Below are 23769 nucleotides of genomic sequence, written 5' to 3'. Positions count from 1 at the left end.
ATATCTAGGACTTTCAGTAAACTAAATTTATCTTACTGAAAAGTGAACTGCTCTTTAAGCATCTAAATTAACTTACTGCACCAGAAAGCCTCTGAGCTTCTTTTTTGGCAAGATCTCTACTAAGTAATTTGATGAGGTAGTCCGCACGTGTCTGCAATTGCTTTGCTTGTGGTTTTTTATCAGGATCATCTGGAAGGATCTGGAAAGAAATTAATTTTTTCAGATTGTTTTTAATAAATGATATGAGAAATTTATTGCCTATATATAAGGCTTACACATTTAAAGAAACACATAATTCACTGCAAGTTATAACTGTTAAAATTTGAATGCAGTAAGAATGCAAAATACATTTTTTTATTTATACCTACACCATAGCAAAGATTTCATTTGCCTGGGAATGAGTTCTAAATAAATACATGAAAAAAAAAAACCCTCCATTCAAAATAATGATATAAAGTGTGAGGTTAGAAATTTCTTTCAAATGTCCAAGTATATTTAGCATCCAGTGTTATTAAACATTATTTTTAGATTTCTTCCCTCTCTTAGTGACAGTATATTTAACTATAAAGTATACAAAAATTCACCAAATACAATGTATCAGCTATGTATGTGACCCAAAGCATATACTCTGAAGAAATTTTTACATTAGGAATTTAAGCTATTCCAGTTTGGCTTCACAGATAGCAAATGATACAACACCAATATCAAAAGTGACTGTGAAGAAGTAAAAAATAAAAAGATATATGATAATAAGGCAATGCTTCCAGTGTTTTCCAGTCTAGGCAAAAAAATGATTTTAGTTGTGGTAGTATCAAATCACTAAAACCCCTAAACATTGATAATTTTAAGAAAATCATTTTGCTCTTGAATAATATGACAGAATGAGAATTTTACTTTAAACCTAGTAATATGAAGAAAAATAAACCTATGCCTTAATAAAAAAATATAATTTCAGAGGTAAAGCAAAATCTGAGACATTCAAATTCAACCCCTTCATGAAAACCAAGAAGCCAAGGTCATACAGCTAGTTGGAACCTTGGTTTCCTATCAATTGAGTTTATTTCTAACATAATTTAAAAGCAAAAATCTAATTCAGTATCAGTAGTCAACAGAAACAAGAAATATATAAGTACCTTGTGTGTTAAACTGAGGTCAGGATCCATTTTAATCATTTCCCAGCTTCCATATCCATATTCATAGATACCAATTAACAAATTGGAATCATCTTCTTTGCCCCAGTCTATATCAAAATGAGCTGCCTTTGTGTGGCATGGGATAGTATACCTGTATCAAATAACCACTTTCAAGTTTATAACTGCCATATATTTTTTTAAGATGTTATTTATTTATTTGACAGACAGAGATCACAAGTAGGCAGAGAGGCAGGCAGAGAGAGAGGGAGGAAGTAGGCTCCCCCCTGAACAGAAAGCCCAATGCGGGGCTCGATCCCAGGACCCTGGGATCATGACCTGAGTCGAAGGCAGACGCTTAACCCACTGAGCCACCCAGGTGTCCCTATAACTGCCATATTAAAAATTAATTTTGAAGGACATATTTGAGTTATTGGAACTTCAAAATACTATGCTTTATTTATTTTTAAAAACCTGTCATTCAAACTAGCCAATGACATAAGACTTTTATAACAAATATACAAATTCGAATTATTGAATAACAACAAATAATTTACAATGGATAAAGTGAACAACTCACTGCTTTCTTTCTTCTGGATCTGAAGGAATGGATTTGTGCAATGGTATTAATTCTTCTTCGTGGGAGATGACGAGCTTGGCATTCACCTGTACACTTGATATTCGGAATGTTGGACCCTTCACTTTTCCAAGTCTACCACCTTAATTTTTTTAAGACATAAAAAAATGAAATATACAATTCTACAGAATACAAAGATATGCTATTACTTATATTAATAAGCATTACTATTTAACTGTATTTATAAGTATTACTTATTTATATTACTGAGGGGTGGCACTTGCTGCAAACCTTAAATTTCACAAGATTTTTAAGTACATACTATGGAGATTACAATAAAGCAGATATGGATTCAAAGAAAGCATTTCACAGAAAGTATTTCCATAAATGTTTTATCAATTGCACAAGATACATCTATTAATACTCTTACCTTCTAAATAAGTGTTCTAAGCATAATTTTTTTCAGTATACATTACTAAATCTTAGCTAAATATTTTCATGTAAGTAAATTACAAAATAAGCATAATTAAATAACTATGCCCAAAGCCATTATCACATAGGCACACTACCTTTTCCCAGCCATCTATACTAAAAATACAGAAACCTCTGATGTTACCAATTAGTTAGAATACATCAGACAAAGAGAATCTACTGCTTTCAAGAATACAATTCTGTTACCCATTTCCTATTACCCAGTATGGTCCTGCTTTGTTTTTCAAAGCATCTTTTAAGAATAGGTAAATACCCTCCTAACTCAGTAAAAGCATTATTTGAAACTTCCATTTATCTCTCTTTTTAAATCACCCTCACTTTAATATTACCTGTTCGTTCTGTTCCCGAAGAATTATCCTTTAAAGCTTTAATGCAACCATTATGCACCAATTCTCCTAATCGTCGGAGGTCTGTCTCTGACTTATCAACTAATTCAGCATCCCGAGCAATAGCATCTAATCTGTTAATGAAATAATACAATTTTCAGGTAAATATGGAGAATAAAGTGGTAGCATTTAAGACACAGTAGTTTCACTCTACCTTAACCTCTACATGTCACTCTACATGCCCTAAAAAGTCTAGTTCACATAAATGGCACAAGATACATAAAAAAGGAGTTCAAATTTAAAAAGTTGGCAGGAAAACAATTTATGTATGCATTTATTCAAGAATAATAAAGTTAACAAATTCATTATAAAAAAATGGTATGCTTCCAACTTGAAGATTATATAATAATTCTATAAAAGCTTTTCATAACCAATCAGATTTTAAATTCTAAAGGGGCTAAACATTGTAATAAAGATGACCCCTGAACACAGGCTTGATCTGGACAGGTCCAATTATATGTGGACTTTTTTTGATAAATAGAGTAACTCTAAATATCCAAAATAAAACAGAAAATATCTTTAAGAGGGAGTTCTGGAGAGAAAAAATAGAATTGAGCCAATTTGAGTCTTTGCCACTATATATTCAGACATTGGGCCTTCTACAACAAAGGACAAAGAATATTCAAGTCACCAACAATTATTGAAATTAACCATTAACTTAAACACACACACACACACACACACACACACACCCCGTCCTGATAAACTAAATTTTAAGCATGAACTATAATTAGGAAAACTTTGTAAATGATTTTTAAGCAAATTTAATGAAGTAGTTAAAGCCAATAATAATATATGTAAATAAAGCTGAAAGCACATAACACACGTCCTGTGATTCTAAGAATGAAATATTTACCTTTCCAGAGGGCCACCAAATTTCTTGTAACTCTTGATAAACCTAACAGAAAATAAATGTTTGGTTTAAATGTGTTATCCATTAAAAAATAGATTTATAAATATACAGAAAAAAGAAAACAGCTGTTAGTGCAAAAATTAATTCAGGGCACTGTTACTATTAACACAAATGAAGAAACTATGCTAAAGACAAAAATGTTAAAACATTAATATATACCAAGTAAGACAAGACATATTTTAACACCCAGCATGATGTTTAGAAACCAATATAAATAAAACAATAGAAGCTAAATTTTATTTTAGAAATTACTTTATTATTTTCACAAGACAAGTTCAAGGCTACCACAGGAAGTATGTCCAGAATTATCAACCATACTACACCTCCTTCACATTCCAAGTATTGATAAAAGTTTACTGAATAATAGCTTTATTTCAGATGTATGGTATAATACCAACAATGGAAAATAAAAATTTTACTTAAGAACAAAGCTACCAAGTGGTTGATGGATGAGGGAAAATATCCAGGAAAAGTAGAAGCTGAAATGTTCTTCAACTAAAGACAGAAAGTCCAGCAAATCAGGTGGTCATAAAAGTACCCTTAATAAAATCTAACAACATATTTAATTTTCTGGTAGAAAGAATGAGGAAGAACTTTATCGGTCAGGTCTATGATTTAAAAGAAAAGAGTTAAAATGGCTTGAAAGAAATAACAAACTCTCAAAATATAACAATAAGCAAACCTTTTTACAAATTTTATAAGCAAAAATATTACATAAACAAAAGCAGGCTGATATCCCATTCCCCTTATATAAATGTATATAAAGAAAAACATATTTTAAAAGAAAACTGTAATTTATCCTACATGACTATCTTACCTCAATTCTTACTTGGACATATCAGAAATGCTTTTAACATTGCTACTTTCAAAAAGCAAACCTCCTCAGTGTTAAAAAAAACTAGAAAAATATGGAACTAAAGTAGTCCCACATAAAAATAGTAATGTTGGGAGTCATAAATGCAGGAAAAAATTTTAATAAATAAATCCAATGTACTAAAATATACACTCATTATTCAAAAGGGTCACTATTCCGAACCACATTAATAAAATTAAAAAAATTTAGCAGTCTAAGTAGACTAACAATAAATAACATGCAGAGATTAGATACCAAACTTTATTTTCCATAGCTATAATGAAGACCCAAAAGCAGAACCATCCAATTCCTACACAATTATCATATATTTGCCTCCTCTAAAATCTTCATTTTAATTTTGAAAATTATGGAAATTTGTACATTTAAATTTCACCTTCTAATAAAAGCAAGTTGAAGTAAAATAGTCTTGTGTCATCTTACCGCCTAATTTCTGCATCACTAAATCCTTTGATATTCTCTCGAGGAATAGTCCGTGGTCTTCCACGTTTCTTTGGCCTTTTCCTTTCTGAGATCGAGTCACTGTCAGATCCAGAATATCTCCTACTTCTACTGCGCCTCCCTTCACTTCCATTAAAACTAATCTGGAATTGGAAAACAAAAATTTATCCTAACTTAGACTAAAGAAGCCTTCTAACTCTAAGAGCAAAGAAAACATTACAAAAGAAAAGATTAAGAGAATTAACAAATTCAAATGTCTGTATATCAAAAATTTTTCTATAAATAAAACTAAAAAAGCAAACAAAACAGAGAAAAACATGGCAGGTTAATGACCAAGAGTTATTAACGGCCCCAAACATTTTTTAAAACACTCTTAGAAAGAAAATACAAAATTGTCTTTTTTTTTTTAAAGATTGATTAGAGAAGAGAGAGAGAACGCTCACATGTGAGAAGGGGAGGGGGAGAGAAGAGGGAGAAAGAATCTCCAGCAGACTCCCTGCTGAGAATGAGGCTCTGATGCCAGATCTCACAATCCTGACATCATGACCTCAGAAGAAACCAAGAGTCAGATGCTTAACCAACTAAGCCACCCAGGGGCCCCCAAAATTGTTCTTCTGTAAAAATGAGAAAAATTATTAATAAGCGATTAATCAAATAGCATAAACATAGAATTAAACAACCTCAATGGTAATTTTTTTAAAATAAGAATTAAAGCAACAGTATTTATAACACCAGTTATTTAACAGAAATATCAAAACGTATCTTTATAACTCTCTGGAATTTTTCTAAAGTCACAGTGCATTTTCTGAACCCCTAATATGCTGAAAGCTAACTTAAAGTCAAGACAGTAGTCAGTTCTTCCTCATTCTAACCTCCTTTCATCCTTTCACATGAAGCAATATAATGCTGTGCTTCCTGTGTAGTATAAAAGGAAATCATCATGGGGTTGGCAGAAATAAACACTAACAAGAAACTACATACATGTCACTTTCAGACCAAAGACATTTTTTTTTTTTTGGCTCCACTTCTGCCTATTGATAGGATGCCCCAATCCTAACAACAAATCTCAATTACAAAATCCTAACTCCTCTTACACAATCACAAGGCAATCTAATAGTCTAAAATACAAGGAAATACAGCAGAGTTTGTAAGAAAAGAAAAAACTTGAGCATTGGTTCGCCTGTGAAAAGCATGAGTTATAAGCAGGCAAAAGAAGTTAGCTAAAATTTGCTAAAGGCTTCATTTGGGTGACTATGAGAGTATAGGATCCCTGGAAATGAAAGGCATGGAGAATACAACTTGCACCCCCTCTCAGACATTCCTCTGCAAAATTCCCAACAGGTGCTCATGAGTAACACTGGGCAGGAGATAAGAAAAAACTTTCTTTCCAGATGATGGCTTGGAGAACAGGAGTAGCTTTCTCCGCACTGAGGGCACTGAGGGCACCTCACTGGGCACCTCACCAAAAGACACAATACAGTTTCAGGAAAAGAAAAAGAAAACAAAACACTCTACCCCTGGGGGAAGGATAGCAGAACAATGACTAAGCAATTCCCTCATTTGCCTCAAACTCAAAATTTAAGGAGGCACCAAAAAAGCTCAGTAATCAAGACAAATAATCTTGTAATTGAATATTCTAAAAAACAAAAGTTAATTCAAACAAAAAAAAAAATCTAGTATTAAAAAGTTTCTTTCCTTTTGTTGCAGGATCTCATGTAACCTGGCATGACCCCGTTACCATTATTTAAAATCTCCTATTTTCTTCATTTGGGTCATAAAATAAACAGCAAAAAACTTAAAAATTCACATCACACAAGGTATGCTGATGAGAAATCAGTAACAAAGATAATCAGAATATCTCCCAAATATTTGTAAATTAAATTAAACTCTGTAACAACAAAAAAGAACAAAAATAAACCAACAAAAAAATACCTACGGGTCAAAGAGTACTTCCATAAGGCAAATTAGAAAATACTCTGAAATGAATGAAAATGAAAACACAACAGGTATCAAAATTTGCAAGAATAAAAAAAAACACAGTGCTTACAGGGAAACTTGTAGTTTACATTAAACACTGATAATATTATAAAAGGAAGGTTTTGATTAAATTCTTAAGAATACATCTTAAGACACTAAAAACAGTATGAGCAAAGTAAAGCAAAGCAAATAGAGTAAAAAAGAGCAGAAGTCAACTGAAACAGAAAAAATAATGAAACCAGGGATGATTTTTGGGGGGGAATATTATGAATAACTTCATGTCCATAAATTCAACAATCTAGATAAAATGGACAAATTCCTTAAAAGAAACAAACTGCTAACCTCACTCAAGAAAGAAATATTGTAAATAGTTCTGTATTTATAAAAGAGCTTAGAGTTAAAAATTCTAACAAAGAAAACTCCAAGCCTAGATGGTTTTCCTGACAAATAATGCCAAACATTTAATGAAGAATACCAATTCTATACAGACTCTTCCCAAAAGCAGAGGAGGGGTGAACACTTTCCAACTTATTTTATGAGACAAGAATTATTAAATCAGATGAAATACTACAAAAGGAAACAATGGACCAGCATGCTTTATAAACAAAACCAGATCAGTCCAGGTATGAATACCCTTACAACAACAGACATAATCTTTTAAATTAAAAGATCACCTGTTTTGCACAGTTTCTCATTCTTGGAAGCATATAAATTTCTTCAAGTTCCTTTTGTCTTTCTTCCTCTTCTAATCGTCTTCTTTGATCTTCTGGAATTATTTCTTCCCAATTCTTTGAATTTCTTTCTGGTTCCAACTCAATGTCATCCTCATCCATATTTGAAAAGTTGGCAACCTTAAATTCCAGAATTTTAACAGAATAAGCATTAAAGAAAAACTCATCCTTAAATTATATTTTGCATTTTAGGGGAGAGGGAGTGATATACTAGAATAAGGCAATAAAACCTAAATATCCTCAGGATAATGAATATGACTATGGATTAAATAAAAATGACTGCTAAGCTATCTATATTCTTTATTATTTGTTATTTTTTTTTTTTAGGTCAAAGTAGAATAAACCAAAAGACTTATAGAATGATTCTCTTTTGTCCTGCTGCTCAACAAAATCAGTTGACAGACCAACAATATAATTTATAGTAACATGCTAAATCATCTTTTGCAGAAAATAGCACACCAGCCCATTAAGTACAAAGCGCTATAGAACAAACCAATATTCTTATTTTTATGATCATAAAAAGTAGTACAAAGAGTTACTAACAAGACAAAAAGAACTCTGGGTCCATAGATAACCTTAGGTTATATTGGGTTCCTGGTTTCTTCAATGTTAAAAAAAAAGGAATAGAAAAAGCTCACTAACTTTTGTGAAGATTAAATAATATACTGAAGGAACTATGAAGACTGGTACACAGAATGGATTCATTAAAGCTAACTGCCAATAGTGGCACATAAAACTTACAAAAACTGGATGAAAAAACCCATGCTTATCTTGTGTTAAGAGATGATACTACAAACAGTGTTCATCCTTTCATGTCTTTATTTATTTTAAAGATTTATTTGAGAGAGAGAGAGAATGCAATAAATATTTGTTGAATGAACAAATGACACAAACTGAACCGCTCTTCTTAGAACCCTCAGTTCTAGGGTTATGGCTACCGAGGAACTTTCTTCTTTACACTAAACAGCTTACTCTATGAGGCTGGCTGACTTACTCTGCTTTAGGACTCCTTGCAACCTTTTAGCCCTTACCAGACCAGGGGTATTTATAAGTACTAATAGGAGCTCATTGCTTACATGGACTGATTAACCTGAGTTTTCTGAGGTGTGACAATGCTTAACAATCTAATGTCAAAAATTGCTCCAACAAACATTAGCTAAAAGCCTTCCGTCATAGAAATCTCCATTAGAGACCATGTTCACTCATTTACCCAAATATTTGAGGATATGCTATTTGCCAAGCACTTTTTTAGAAGCTAATTAGAATAACAGCCCTCCTCATTCCACTAAATGTACCTATTCATAAATGATTTGGTCCTTTTCAAAACAAGTTGCTACTGGTTTCTCAAAGTAAGGGAGAAAAATTTTCAAACACATAGCAAATTTTAAGACAAAAATCATAAGAAATTATGTTCACTGTTAATAAAGAGATTAATAAAACATGAAATGACAAAAAATAATAACTCCCTCTCAATTTAGATAATTTGAAGGAAAAATTAAAAAGAAAGAAAATCTACCTTGAACTGGGAAAGCAACTCATCTCCTACAGTTAAAGGGCCTGGTTCGTTTTCATGAGTTTCAGCCCTCTTCAAGATTTCATCTATATCCATTTCCTATAATTAGAAAGAAATCTTTAAGTATACTTTAATATATTTTGAAGTAAATATACTTCATAAGTTTAAAGAAATGGCACATTTTGAGGAAAGTTTTTTTTACCTGGGGCTCTTGCTCTTCTCCTTCAGGTTCCTTAAAAAGTTCCTCAGCGCCAAACTTTAAAATGGCTGATAATTCTTCTTTATTGAAAGGAGTAGAACTAAATAAAGACAAATAAAAATGCTTAATATTAACAGTTAACAATTTAGTATTTACACTGCACTTTCATTCATTATTGACACAGTCAACTTTATGTAAGTTATGACAGAGTTAGACATGAGAAGTACTATAAGATCACTTATTTTAAAAGATAAGAACTTGAAACCTGGAAATTAAAGGAATTTCTCCCAAGATTTATAAAACTTGAGTGGTGAAATCAGTACTGAATGTATGCTTTTGCTTAAAAATTACTCCAGTGCTTTAAAGAATTAAAGAATTACAATACTAAATATGATACATCAAAGATCTGCCTGTACTACTGTGTAACATTTCAGGAAAATGAGTGTAAAAGGAGTCTACTTTTTTTTTTTTTTAATATTAAAGTAACTACCAGGGCGCTTGGGTGGCTCAGTGTTGGTTAAGCATCTGCTTTTGGCTCAGGTCATGAACTAAGGGTTCTGGGATACAACCCCGTGTCATCAGGCTCTCTGCTCAGCGGTAAGTCTGCTTCTCCCTCTGCCTCTCTTCTCCCCTGCCCCGGATTCATTTCTCTAACCGAAAAAAATCTTAAAAAAAAAAAAAAAAAAAAAAAAAAAAATGAAAGTAACTAACTACCTCGAGGGGGCAGAACCTGTATGCAGTACTGTCTTCCCAGTTGTGTCCATTCTCTGAATTACAAGGTGATCTAAAACCATCTTCTTTTTGGCCCTTTCAAGTATATCCTCTTCAACTGATCCTTTTGTAACTAGACGATAAATATTCACCTGTAAAGAAACGCATGATGAAACATAAAATGTAGTAAAAAGGATTCACTTGCTAACGAACACCCAAATACTCTACATAGAGGAAAGCTCATCCTACGTGAAATTTTCACTGGTCAAAATTAAAACAAAAACAAAAACAAAAAAACAATATATATAACAGCTAAACTTCTTCAATTTAAAGATTAGTTTGAGGCTGTGTCCTTATACTTTGGTCAGGAGATTTTATTCGCTTATTTATTTATTTTTTTTTAAAGCAATGATGGGGCGCCTGGGTGTCTCAGTGGGTTAAAGCCTCTGCTTTCAGCTCAGGTCATGATCTCAGGGTTCTGGGACTGAGCCCCACATTGGGCTCTCTGCTCACTGGGAGCCTGCTTCCCGCCCCACTCTATGGCTGCCTCTACAGCTACTTGTGATCTCTCTCTCTCTCAAATAACTAAATAAAATCTTTATGAAATATATTTAAAAATAAATAAATAAATAAAAGCAATGACAGTAATTTTTAAATTATTTTTTAGCAAAAAAGAAGGTGGGAAAAAGTGGTAAACATATGATAATTTACATCAGTTATGTTAATTCTGATTAATATTTCACATTTCATATAATCCAAAATTCTGTGAATCATTTCCCATGTTAATGATGAAACCCTGCCATAAGACAAAGCTTTCCAAAACAAACAAAAATTAATGTGTAGATATTTTGCCCTATTTCTCAAGACCAGCAGTTCTATATAAACAGTAGGACCATATAGGGATATTCTGAAAATTTATGGGGACATTTTCATAGTTTTCGAAATCATCAGGTAGGTTTACCAGTACTTTAGAGCAGAGGGACCTGAGACATTGGACATTCAGGCACAAAGAAAAAGTATCTTGAGTCTTTCAAGTCTTATATATGATTTTTAAAAACTTTTAAATTATTTTGAGTCTAAATTTGATTCCATTTTAAGGTAAACAATAAGAGTTTTAATGAAGTTCTAATTCACACACTTTTTTTCCCAGCATTTTAACTACTGCATAAATCAGTAGATTACAGGATATCATTTTATTTAGATCTCTGTCAAAAATTATTTCCAAATGTGTATAGTACTGGTGTCACCAATAAAATGCATCTGTATTACTCATCTATACTCATTTTGTAGTTGTTGCATATAAATATTTAATAAGAGATATGAAATACCTTGTGTCAGATTTAGAACCAAATACTAGTAAAACCATAGGCACGTGCTTGATTTCACATATATGTGGAATTTGAAAAAAAACTAAACAAATGATCATAGGGGAAAAGAGAAGCAAACCAAGAAAGAGACTCTTAACAACAGAAAACAAATTGATAGTTACCACCTTGGGGATGTGGGTGGGGCATTAAACAGGTGATGGGGATTATGGAGGGCCCCTGTTGTAAGGCATACCACGTGTTGTATGGAAGAGTTCAAGCACTATAATGTACACTTGAAACTAATAATATACTGCATGTTAACTGGAATTTAAATAAAAATTTAAAAAATAAAAAACACCCAGGAACAGGAAGCAATCTTATTATAATACACCAATAGTCAAATAATAAATACAGCTCAATAATCATTAATAAAAATATGTACCCATATTTATATATTTTAAATGTGTTAAATGATAATTAAATTATATTTAAAAATATAGTCATGTTTATATCACATTTTTTTTAAAGTTTTGTAACATAAATGTAAGAAATCTGTGTTACCATCATTTCATGATCTTATTCAGATATTCTTCCCAAAGGTCTACCATGCAACTTTCTATAGTATTTTATCTAACTGGTTCTTCTAATGTATCCTTTATTTTCTATCACCTATTGGAAAATGTGGTGGCCTTTAATTAGTATCTAAGTAGTATAAATGGAATGAGTCCAGCCATGTGTTAAGGATTTCAATACAGGAAGGTTTAGTGCAATTAACCACTATGCCCCATCTCATTCATAAAACAGGTCTAATTGGACTATTCACAAGGTCCAGCTCACTTATAAGATTACCTTACTGCCTCACCATCTCCTCTCCCGCAGTCTGTAATTTATCTTGGCATGCTATTATCCCTACTTCAAGTGCACCTCTCTTTATAATGTGCAAGTAAGTGTTATGACCTAATTTTAATATTAATTTCTATTCCCTTATGCACCAACATACCCCTGGATCTTTCCTTCCTTGGTACTTCCAATGGAGAATGAGTTCTGCTCTTATTTTCCCATATGTGTAGCTCTATATATTAAAATATGTATTTTTTAAAAAGGTTTTGGGTGGTTGTTGTTGTTTTTCTACCTAAATTGCTATTAGGGCACTCAAATTATTTTCAAATTCATGCATTCAATTCAAGGGAAAGGAGGTGCTAAAAACAGCTGATGTAAAAGTAGTCACTGGGTCTGATGATGTTAAGAACCACTACTGTAAATACAAGCTTTCAGTTAGGGGTATGCAATATTGTTCCAGAGTATAAAAAATTACATAAAGAAGCATAATATATTTCTTTTTTTTTTTTAATTTTTTTTTTAATTTTTTATTTCCAGCATAACAGTATTCATTATTTTTGCATCACACCCCGTGCTCCATGCAATCCGTGCCCTCTATAATACCCACCACCTGGTACCCCAACCTCCCACCCCCCGTCCCTTCAAAACCCTCAGATTGTTTTTCAGAGTCCATAGTCTCTCATGGTTCACCTCCCCTTCCAATTTCCCCCAACTCCCTTCTCCACTCTAAGTCCCCATGTCCTCCATGCTATTTGTTATGCTCCACAAATAAGTGAAACCATATGATAATTGACTCTCTCTGCTTGACTTATTTCACTCAGCATAATCTCTTCCAGTCCCGTCCATGTTGCTACAAAAGTTGGGTATTCATCCTTTCTGATGGAGGCATAATACTCTATCCCCAGGGGTACAGGTCTGTGAATCACCAGGTTTACACACTTCACAGCACTCACCAAAGCACATACCCTCCCCAATGTCCATAATCCCACCCCCTTCTCCCAAACCCCCTCCCCCCAGCAACCCTCAGTTTGTTTTGTGAGATTAAAAGTCACTTATGGTTTGTCTCCCTCCCAGTCCCATCTTGTTTCATTAAAGCATAATATATTTCTGATCAGAGTTTTATGAGAATTATTTGGGCAAAATATTTTTTCAATTTAAAATTATGGACAAATTTTTCAGTAGAAAACATGAAATCTTTAAAAGGCAGTATATATGTGCCCATAAGTCTTTCTATTGTTTGTTCTCTCCTGCTTTGGAGAAGTTTGAGAAGCACTACTCTAGATGTAGGTAAATGAATTAAAATACAAAGAACAAGGCATCAGAATGATGACAGGTGTTTTTTCTCAAGGCCTAATATAACAGTATCAGAAAGCTGTATAAAAACTATAAAATCAAAATGGCTTTTTTGCAATCTTATAGGCAAATGGATAAAATACAGGTTAAGAAAGAGGTAGCAATATACTAAAGAAAATCTCTTTCAGTAGTTACAATAAAAACATTTTGAAGTTTAGGTTTTAAATGAAAAACAATTGATACTCTATAGCTGTAAACAAAATGTATGATTAAAAGAGAGGGCATAAACCTATTTTGGCAGTTACTTCAATTCTGCCAGCTCTTCTTTTGGTAAATCTGAATTCCTTAGTATTTTACATGTTAAAGAGCAACATGACTGTGTTCTAATGACTTGACCAGGAAGATAAACCCAAATCACTTCCAAACACTGATGATCATAAAAAAAGAATACAAAAGTAAAATTAAAGAAAAAAAAAAATACCTGTTTCTTCTGCCCAATTCGATGAGCTCTAGCCTGTGCCTGAAGATCATTTTGTGGATTCCAATCAGAATCAAATATAACAACAGTGTCAGCGGAGGCTAAATTAATTCCCAAGCCTCCAGCTCTTGTGGAAAGTAAAAAGCAGAAATCCTGTAAGGAATTATAAATAGGCTCGATTTTAAATTCTTCTAAACTGTGATCTATTAATTAGAGACTGTGATTAATTAATTAGAGAATTTAATAATTTATTTTTTTGAATTTAGAAGAATTTCACCAATAAAACTAAGAAAGTAGTTTTAAAAAATACTAAAATACAAAAACCTCTAGCAAAACCAGTCAACAAGACTCTTAAATACAAATATACATGGAATAATATACACCAAATTTAAAAAATTCTAAATGAAAGTGGGCTAATTTATTCTGAATCAAATTAACTGTCCTATGCTGAAACAGTATTATAAAGAAAGGGTAAAATTCTTCAGATTTAAAAGAGAATATTGATTTTTAAAAACCTCACAAAGCAAAACTGGGTAACAACAATATGATTTTAAAAAAAAAAAGCACATACAACTAAAATAGTGATTAAAATAATTCACAATTTTAAAAGCATTCATACCTCTGATCCTTCAGCATTAAAATGATCTAGAGCTTGTTTTCTCAGCTCCCCTTTTATTGATCCATCTAATCTCTAGAAAGAACACAGCAAAATACTGCATATAACCAAATCAAATATTTTAAAATATTAAAATCAACAAGATTAAAATCACTGATACTTAATCAATGAGATTAAGTATGAAAAGGCTATACTGCTTTTGCTAAGACTGTAACAGAGTATAAGGTACCTAAGAAGAGAGAAGACAATGTCCAGGCATTTTGTCTCTCAAGTCTGTGCTCTTAACCACTAAAACTATTTCCCCAGATTATAACAGTAAGTAATGGCAATGGCTACCATCTCACCTGAGTCTCAGTGTAGGAAATACACTTTACATATGAATGAGTACACAGCTGTGTACTCAAAGCAAGTTACATGAAATCAATGTACCATGATACACTCTCACATATTAAAATCTATTTCATTTTTTCAAAATATTGGTACAACTCATTAAATTGATTCCCAGATCCATTAATTGGTTTCAGACCACAGTTTTATAAATGCTGATTAAGTCCAGCGTGGTTACCGGACCAACAGCCATCAATGTCACCGGAGAAATTAGAAATGCAAACTTTTGAGCCCCATCCCAGATCTACTGAATCAAAAACTCTGAGAACAGGATCCAGGGATATCTGGGTGGCTCAGTTAAGTGTCTGCCTTCGGCTCAGGTCATAATCTCAGGGTTATGGGATTGAGCCCCACAATGAGCTCTGCACTCATTAGGAAGTCTGCTTCTCACTCTCCCTCTGCCCCTCCTCCCTGCTCATGAAGGCTCTCTAATAAATAAAAACTTTAAAATTTTTTTAAAAAAAAGAGATAGAGAGAAAGGAAGGAAGGAAATAAAGGGAGGGAGGGAAAGAAAGAGGGAGGTAGATCCACCAAAACCCCCTGATTAAGTATGAAAGTCACTGATTTGGGGCACCACGGGTTCTAGTCAAATAGCCTGCATTTGAGTGTCTTCAGTATTCATGGGTGCCTGGACAAGTGATCTTAACATTTTACCTTGTTCATTTCGTTCTCAGGGAATGATCATAATAGTATATTTCCCTCACAACATTCAGAGCATTCAGTGAGAGAAAACAGTAAAAACACTTAGCTCAGTATTGGATATATACTGAGTGCTTACTAAACACCTGCTCAAAATATATATTTTAAATACTGCTATTTGTTTCCTTTTCATTAACAATTGCAATTAGTAAACTTTTAAAATACAGTGGCTATATCATTTATTGAAATATAACTAGACCAAAAGAACAGTAAAGATAGTTTTCTCTGGGAATTAATCTGGGAATGAGAAGGCATAAGGGGCACAGAACTGCTGACAACAAGCACTTCTTTACTCTATTGTTTTATTTGACCATGTACATATACTAGTTGGGACTAAAAACAACCAAGAGAGAGTTGAGGTGGGCACAGAGGGGTGATAGGGAGAAATACAATGGTAGCTGAAGGGTAGTTTCTTTTTGAGGGAATAAAACATTCTAAGATTGTGCAGTTGGCTGCCCAACTCTGTGCCTATATTAAAAATCACTTTACTGTACACTTAAATGCATGAATTGCATGGGAAGGAAATTACATCTCAATAAAGCTGTTACAAAAAACAATGATACTTTTTCCACTTTTCCCCTAGCCTGAATGACTATTTCTCAACCATGTTCATATCACCAAAAACCTGTCCTTCAAAGCACATTACCAGAGTTGTAATGTTATTTTTATGTATAATTACCTGCTTAATATCTATCTCCCACATTATGATTTAAATACTAACAGAGCAGGAATTATGTCTGTTGAGATTCATCCTTATAATTCTGCTTCTGTTTTATTTCCTGCAGTAAATATATGTCATTAACTAGTTACAGGATTGAAGTTCACTAGGTTCTAGGGACTGTTCATAAAGGATTAAATAAGGATTAAACAAATTATTACAAAGTACTGAGATTAGCACCTGTCTCTTAACATTAAACACTCATTCATGTTAGCTTCAATTATACTGAATAGATTTCAAAATAAATAATGAATAAATGAAATATAAGACCATTTGGTCTTTAGTACCTTCCTTAGAGTCATCTGTAGTTTTATTCAGCAAGCTATGTAATCAGAGTAACTATAAGAACATTATTCTTCAGAATCTGTAACAGTCTGGCCATTTTGATTTGAGCAGAGAAGTACAGAATTAAAATAAAAATTAGAGAGAAGAAAAATTGCTTTGCTGCTAAATGTAAGGTCAAAAAGGAAAAAAAAGGAACAACAAATAGAAATCCCCCCCCACACCCGGGGAGGAAGAGAGAGAGAGAGGAGAGGGCAAAGGCAGAGGTAGATGGCTCCACAGCCAGTGCAGAGCCTGACTTGGGGCTCAATCTCATGACCATGAGAGGACCTGAGCCAAAATCAAGATGCAGGAGCTTAACTGACTGAGCCACCAGGCACCCCACAAATAGAAATTTTAAAAATAGATAACAGTATCTTAGAAGTACAGTTTATATAAAAATCTATACAGAAGAATTTCAAAGGTAATTGTGTAGAATACACTCAAGAATCAGATAAAAATTTTTTAAAAAATCAGATAAAATTTAAGTCAACAAAAAAGAAAAAATGAAATGCTTACTTGAAAGGGGAATTGACGATATTTCAAATATTCTGCAAGAATATCTAACATCCGCACCATTTGAGAAAAAATAAGAACTCTATTGCCTCGTTCTCTTAGACGAATTAACAGTTTGTCAAGAAGAATCAATTTTCCGCTACTACGGATTAAGTGCTAGGAAACATTAAATTACAAATGTTACATCATGTGAAAAAAAATCAATCACATTAAATAAATACTCCACTTAATACTTCATCTTCTTTAATTATTTAAAATCAAAATTGTTTTTATAATGGTGGAATATAGTTTATTTCAGTTTATAAAATTTTCTAGGACCTTTCTAGAAATCAAAATTGTTTTTATAATGGTAGAATATAATTTCAGTTTTCAAAATTTTCTAGGACCTTTCTAGGATCACTCTGATCTACGCCAGCTAGGATTTTCCTTGTCATTCAGCACCTAGGTTTTGTCATGTTTTGGAGGTAAGGGGATGGGGGCAGTAGTTTCACTTCACTGGCTAGTCATTACAACTACTTCTCCAAAAATCTTTGAAAAACAATATACTGAAAGAAACAGCTACTAAGCAACTAAAGGTTTTAAAACAATAACAAAACATATTTGAATTTATACATATCAGTCACTGAAACTAGGACTTTAAAGCACTGCTGGAGTAGGATGGCAGTTGTGCCTTCTGCATACTTCTCATCCATCTTCCAGAAGTGACAGTTATGGTAAAACCTGAGGTTAAGATGTCTTTCTCAAGACTACCATTTGCCATATCACAAATTCAGCACATTCAGTGAAGTGAATTTCTGTCAATTAAGAATATATTAAGGGATTTCTGCTGGATAGACCTTGTTAGTCCATACAAATCCATTTTTAGAAAATGATCAAAATAATAAATTGAATAAATTATCATTTTAAAGGCTTTTTTTTATAAAGACTAAAAAAAAAAATTCTTTAATTATACCATAACCAAAGAGAAATTTTAACTAATACATTAAAGCCTTGTACCATTTTCAGTTATAACTGCAATAAGCATTTCTAGAATTTTGTTTTACCACAGAGTAACAATATTTTAAAATCCTTACTTGTAAGGCCTCCTGTTTATTATAGAATTCATTATTATCTGGTGGTTTAATGAGGTAGCAATGGTTACAACATTTCTTTAGCTCCATCATAATGTTCAAAAAGCCTGAGGTACTGCCCTTGGAACCTTTGCTTAGGGCTTTGTAATTCCTAGTTAATATCCATCTGTTTAAAGAAAAAAAATAACACAAAAATGAGGTTCAGCACAATACTTACCAGGATGAATTCTAAAATCATGAAAAAACAATCAAGCATCAAAGCAAAACTGCACCATTACAAAGTTCACAACTGGATATACAACGGACCAAACCCCATTCACAAGACTAATGAACTTCATTCATAAAATTAATGAGAAAACAACACATAACTTGTTATCTGAGCAACATACAGTAAAGGCTTAATGTAACAGTGAGTATAGTGTATTAATCCTTTTTCCCCCGAAGTTACTTCAAAAATGGATCAACTATGATCTATATTAACCTTCCTACAAATTTTATTACATTAGGCAACCAAAACATAGACATGTAAGAAACCTCATGAGCATACCTGGTTTACCCACATTGCCTTCTCTAAATTACAATTAAACAATATATATGCAACTTGTAGAAAAATTATGGGTGGTTATTTTTATCAGTCCAAACTATTTATGTAACTATATAACATTTCCTCTCACCACAATATACTTTGTCTTCTAACATCTTTTATTTTCTTCCTTTCTATAAGGTTAGTCTGGGAAAGGACATGAAACAAATTTATCACTGATATGCCTCAGAATGATATGGGGTGGCAGGGAGTGGGAATAGCTAGAGATAAAATAAGACTGTCTGTGAGCTGAAAACAAACCCGAGGGTTAATTCATGCAAAAAATATATTCCTTTTCATGTATGGTACTTATAGCTTTTACCATGAAATAAATTTTTCAGAATCCAAATGCATGTATACAGCAGTGCATTTTATGCAATTAAATGTTTAAATAGCTTTTAGGACAAATATTACCTTTTGATTCTTTGAAGTAGAAGTAGTATTGTATAGATCTTACATACAAATTGATCTTAAGTATGATTAATATTCCTCAACAGGGGGCCTAAAATTTTAAATTTCTTGTTCTGGCTTCTACGTTTGTCAATTATGTAATCATCATAACTACAAAATAATGCCTTAGTATCACTAACAGGTAAGTATTATTAACACTTAACAGAACCCTCTATATGGTAACAGAGCACAAAACAGAGAAACACAATTAATCATGATTAGTATTAGGTTACCCATGGCCTTGAACATGCCATTTAATTTCTTTGCTTCAAGAGCCTATAGAATAAACCTATTCTAAAATTCAACAATTGTTACTACTCTAAGAACACACTACAGGGTTGGGGGGACACTTCAATGAGACAAGGTTACAGGGGGTTATTTAGAATTAAATGTCCAACACGTGGTCTGTTTACGGCTTACTTGTAATACTGTTTCTGTAAAGCACTCATTTCCATTCTTAAAATCTGCTCAACCTTGGCAGGAAGAGATTTTTCCACATCTTTTTTAACTCTGCGTAACAGAAATGGCTCAAGCTCCTTGTGGAGGCTTGCATAACCATATTCTCTGCCTTTTCCATGTTCTTCTTCAAAATCTTCCCAGGAAGAAAACCTTAAAAATGTAAGAAATGGAAGAACTACTGAAAAAAAGTCATTGAATATGAGATTTTTGAGAGTACTCATATATAAACAAAATACAGACTTTCAATAAAAGAGATTTGCTGTTATTAGTCACTTCTAAGAACCATCCTTTCCAAGAAATCTGTCATGTATCCAAAGGTGAAACAAAGCTGTTTTATAAAATTATGATTCTCTTTGAGTTAAAGATGTTAACTAAAATTAAAGTATTTTCAAATACAGGATTTTCACTACAATATTTCTCAAAGAATTTTAAAATTCTGAAAAAAGAATTTGTCATCTTGAACAAGTTATCTGACCTTTATCTACTCTAATTTTCCTCATATAGAAAAAGGGATTATTATTGTTATTACTGCTCCTATTAAATACTAAGAAGGATACTGTTTCAGTTTTCCAAATGAATTTTATTTTGAACAAGGGCAAAATGAACTGTTGTAATTTATTACACATGACTTAAACTTGCTTATTTACAAAACTGAAAAAATATTAGAAATATGAACTGCTGCATGTCACTTCCCTTTTTAATTTTCCTTCTTAAAAATCTGTGATCTAATGTTCTAGGGCAATAAAACTTCTCATGGACCTTATGACCTACATTAATTATTTTACTGTGAAGCGTAACATATAAAACTAATATTAAAACTATATATCCCAACGTATCTTACTTTTCTGGCATAATGAAATGTAGCAAAGACCAGAGCTCTTTGAGGGAGTTTTGTAGAGGAGTTCCAGTAATGAGGAGACGATGATTGGACTTAAAGTCTATTAAAGTTTTATACAGAAGAGAGTCATCATTCTTTAATCGATGTGCTTCATCTACACCTATAAACGCCCAATTTAGACCTCCAAGGAATGCCTTAAAATGAACAGAACACAGTTAACATTTTAAGAGAAAAATTAAATTCAAATTACTAAACTCAGGCAAACTTTTTTCAAATAAAAATTATATATTTCAAGATTTACTGAAATCCTCAAAGTAACTCAACATGCAAAACAAAGTTCCTTCGATGACGAATTCACTCATTCGAAAACAGAGAAAGGCAAATGAAAGTTTTTACTAGCTTACACATTCAAAAAGGAAAAAGAAAAACAATCGTATCATTAAAATAGTATCATTTAAAATTTTTCACAAAAGATTTTTAGCTTAAGGCTAGCGGAAGCCTCTATTAATGTCAATTTAGAGAAAGAAAATAGGATACAAATTTGGACATGTCTTATTCCAAGAGTAGAAATAATTTACTGTATAATTTTTATATCATAAAAATAATATATGGATCTCCAATATATAAATGTGGGTCTCTGACTTAAAACAGAGCCAGGCCTCATTCTGCTATTTAATGGTTGCATAACCTCTTTTGAGATAGAATTTTTCTTTCCAATAAAATAGAGCAGTATCTTATAAAATAGATGGGAATTACTTGAGATATGAACTATAAAGAACTAAACAGACAACATCTATAAAGCATTTAGTATAGTGCTTCACCCAGAGGTGGCTTAATTCTTTCAGGTATTTTCTTCTCTTTAAAGATCTTACAAATCAACACACTATACCAAACTAGTTTTATATAAGTCAATAGTTGGTAAACTTTTCTTGTAGAGACCCAGATGGTAAATATTTAAGCTTCTTGCAGACAAATGTGTGTTGGTCTCTGTCACATATTCTTTGTTTATACACCATCTAAAAATGTAAAAACCATTCTTCGTTCAAAAGTTATGAAATATAAGCCAGATTTGACCCAGAGGATGTGGTCTTCTGACCCATGATTTATCTTCTCATCCTAACCACAATATATGGTAAAGCAAAAATTAATATACTCCAAACAGAAAAGCATAGGTAATACACACCTTATCCTTCAATAAAATTTCATAAGTTGTTAAAAGTATATTAAATTTTAACCGTTTGGTCTGGGGATGCATCCATTCATGAGTTCTTATCTATCAAGAAATTTTGAAGATAATTTTAAGACAAACATTAAGAAAAGTACACTTATATTTGAGTACCTAAAAAAAAAATCCCTCCAAAATACAGAAAAAACTATGTTTGTTTACATAATAAAATCATTTTAATTCTTAACACAGTCCAACAAGCTACAATCATCTTACTTACAAATAAAAATACAAACAGCACAGCATCTCAAAGCCTATAAAAGTAAAGCAGACATGCTTTTAATACACACTTCCCACTGAAGGAAGTTCTCATTTAATAAAACATAAATGATTAATTCATTTTATAACAGCATTTATGGATGAGATACAATATACAGGTCTGCTTCACAATATTTAGAAGGAAAGTACTCTGTAGAGGTACAGATCAAACAAAACTGGCAGAGCATTAAAACTGTGAAGCTGGAGATGGACACACAGGGATTTATTATATTCTTCTGTCTGCTTTCATGTATATTTGAAACTTTCTATAAGAAATTAGAAAAAAATATATATTACATAAAGTAACACTCCGCTAAAAATTGTCTTTTGTTACAGCCAATTGTACTGAATACTTTGTGGCAAGTTTTATACTAGAAACTAGGACTATAAAGACTAGTGTGTCTAGATTTCTAAATTTGTGAAGAAACAACTTACCATATTTCTACTGTTAATGTCACCTAAATAAACCACAGCATTCATTTGAGAAGCCCATGTCTGAATTTCCCTTTGCCAAGAAGTAAGAGTGGAAAGTGGTACCACTAACAGAAAAGGTCCATATAATTGATGTTCATGAAACAAATAGTTCAGAAATGAGATCGTCTGTATTGTTTTTCCAAGGCCCATTTCATCAGCAAGGATGCAACTATTTCCTCTACAAAATTAAGAACAAAAATTATGTATACAATAGATTCAAATTTATAAAGAAACCTTTTCACATAACCCACGTACAAATTTAAACAGTTAAAATTAATCTGAAAGGTATACAAATATATCACTTTTATTAGCTATCAATAATAAGTAAAGGCTTCTGCAATAGTATGAGAGAAGTACACAAAGTTTGCCATTTTAGTCCAAAGGAAGCTTAAAGAATAACAATAATATGAAGTAGTGCAGCACTTAAACAGGTTAAACTCAAACTCCACTGGATTTTCTTCTTAGTATTAAGTATTACTTACATACTAAGGAAATTCAAAAGCCTGCATATAAATACCAAACGGTCTTTATCCTTGATATTGGTGTAAATCTTTTCCAAATCCTGTATTTGTAAAATTCGTATGCCCTCAAATTAAACAGACAATTCAAAATATACTTACTTGCACCAAGAGTGAGCAAGCCAATTTAAACCATTCAGTTGATAATCTCTTAATTCTAAACTCTCATGTCCTCCAATATAGGATGGTTGCTTTTTTAGGGCTACAAATCTTGGCCTTTGTTTTAATACCTTTAGTAGAAATAAACGAGTAAGAAGAACTATCAAAATGAGAGAATTTTTAAAGATCAAAATCTTAGCTTTTACCATAAATTCTGAAATTTTTTCTAAAATTTCAGGCTCAGAAATTCCATGACTCAAAATCTCAAGATTCACTCAAATAAGACTCTATTCTCTTACTGTAACAACAATGTACAGTGAAATATTTTGCCCTCCTTTTTGGAGAAAAAAATGACAGAAATAAGTAAGTTCCTACTGAAATACTTCAGTCTTACACAGTTCGCAAGATAGAGCTATCTTAAATTCATTCATTTAACTGCTGGTGCAGCCCTGACCTAGAAATAAACCATACAACTGGCTTAAAAGAAATCTCTGATTTCTAAATTACCATTATCAATTTAATTCAATCTTATAGTAAGAAAACAAATTCTAGTAGTATACAGACCCTCAAAACTATGGTTAATAATGTCTCTAAGTATAAAGATCTTATATTAGGCAAGGTAGTCCTGGGTACTACTTCTTTTCTTATGGGTATGTCCCTCTTTTCTTTCCCAACTTCA

The 23769-nt window shown here is 32.3% G+C and overlaps 1 protein-coding gene across 3 annotated transcripts in view; it reads right to left on the bottom strand.

The window, feature by feature from the left end:
• Positions 1-23769, bottom strand: part of CHD1 (chromodomain helicase DNA binding protein 1) — a 72309-nt gene that overhangs the window by 13862 nt on the left and 34678 nt on the right. For all 3 annotated transcript variants that reach the window (XM_032335667.1, XM_032335669.1, XM_032335668.1), the window contains 19 exons: positions 23094-23221; positions 22435-22651; positions 21700-21789; positions 20520-20710; positions 19640-19828; positions 18190-18352; positions 17120-17272; positions 14479-14550; positions 13863-14012; positions 9945-10093; positions 9234-9330; positions 9035-9130; positions 7462-7638; positions 4793-4953; positions 3442-3483; positions 2529-2659; positions 1711-1849; positions 1134-1284; positions 77-199 (listed from right to left, as the gene is read on the bottom strand). In XM_032335667.1, the coding sequence (XP_032191558.1) occupies positions 77-199; positions 1134-1284; positions 1711-1849; positions 2529-2659; positions 3442-3483; positions 4793-4953; positions 7462-7638; positions 9035-9130; positions 9234-9330; positions 9945-10093; positions 13863-14012; positions 14479-14550; positions 17120-17272; positions 18190-18352; positions 19640-19828; positions 20520-20710; positions 21700-21789; positions 22435-22651; positions 23094-23221 (2619 nt within the window). The remainder of the gene's footprint in view (positions 1-76; positions 200-1133; positions 1285-1710; positions 1850-2528; positions 2660-3441; positions 3484-4792; positions 4954-7461; positions 7639-9034; positions 9131-9233; positions 9331-9944; positions 10094-13862; positions 14013-14478; positions 14551-17119; positions 17273-18189; positions 18353-19639; positions 19829-20519; positions 20711-21699; positions 21790-22434; positions 22652-23093; positions 23222-23769) is intronic.

Source organism: Mustela erminea, chromosome 3 (assembly GCF_009829155.1).
Source record: "Mustela erminea isolate mMusErm1 chromosome 3, mMusErm1.Pri, whole genome shotgun sequence".
Lineage (NCBI taxonomy): Eukaryota > Metazoa > Chordata > Mammalia > Carnivora > Mustelidae > Mustela > Mustela erminea.
Note: the sequence above shows the minus strand (reverse complement) of the source record. Positions and strands in the feature narration are given on the sequence as shown.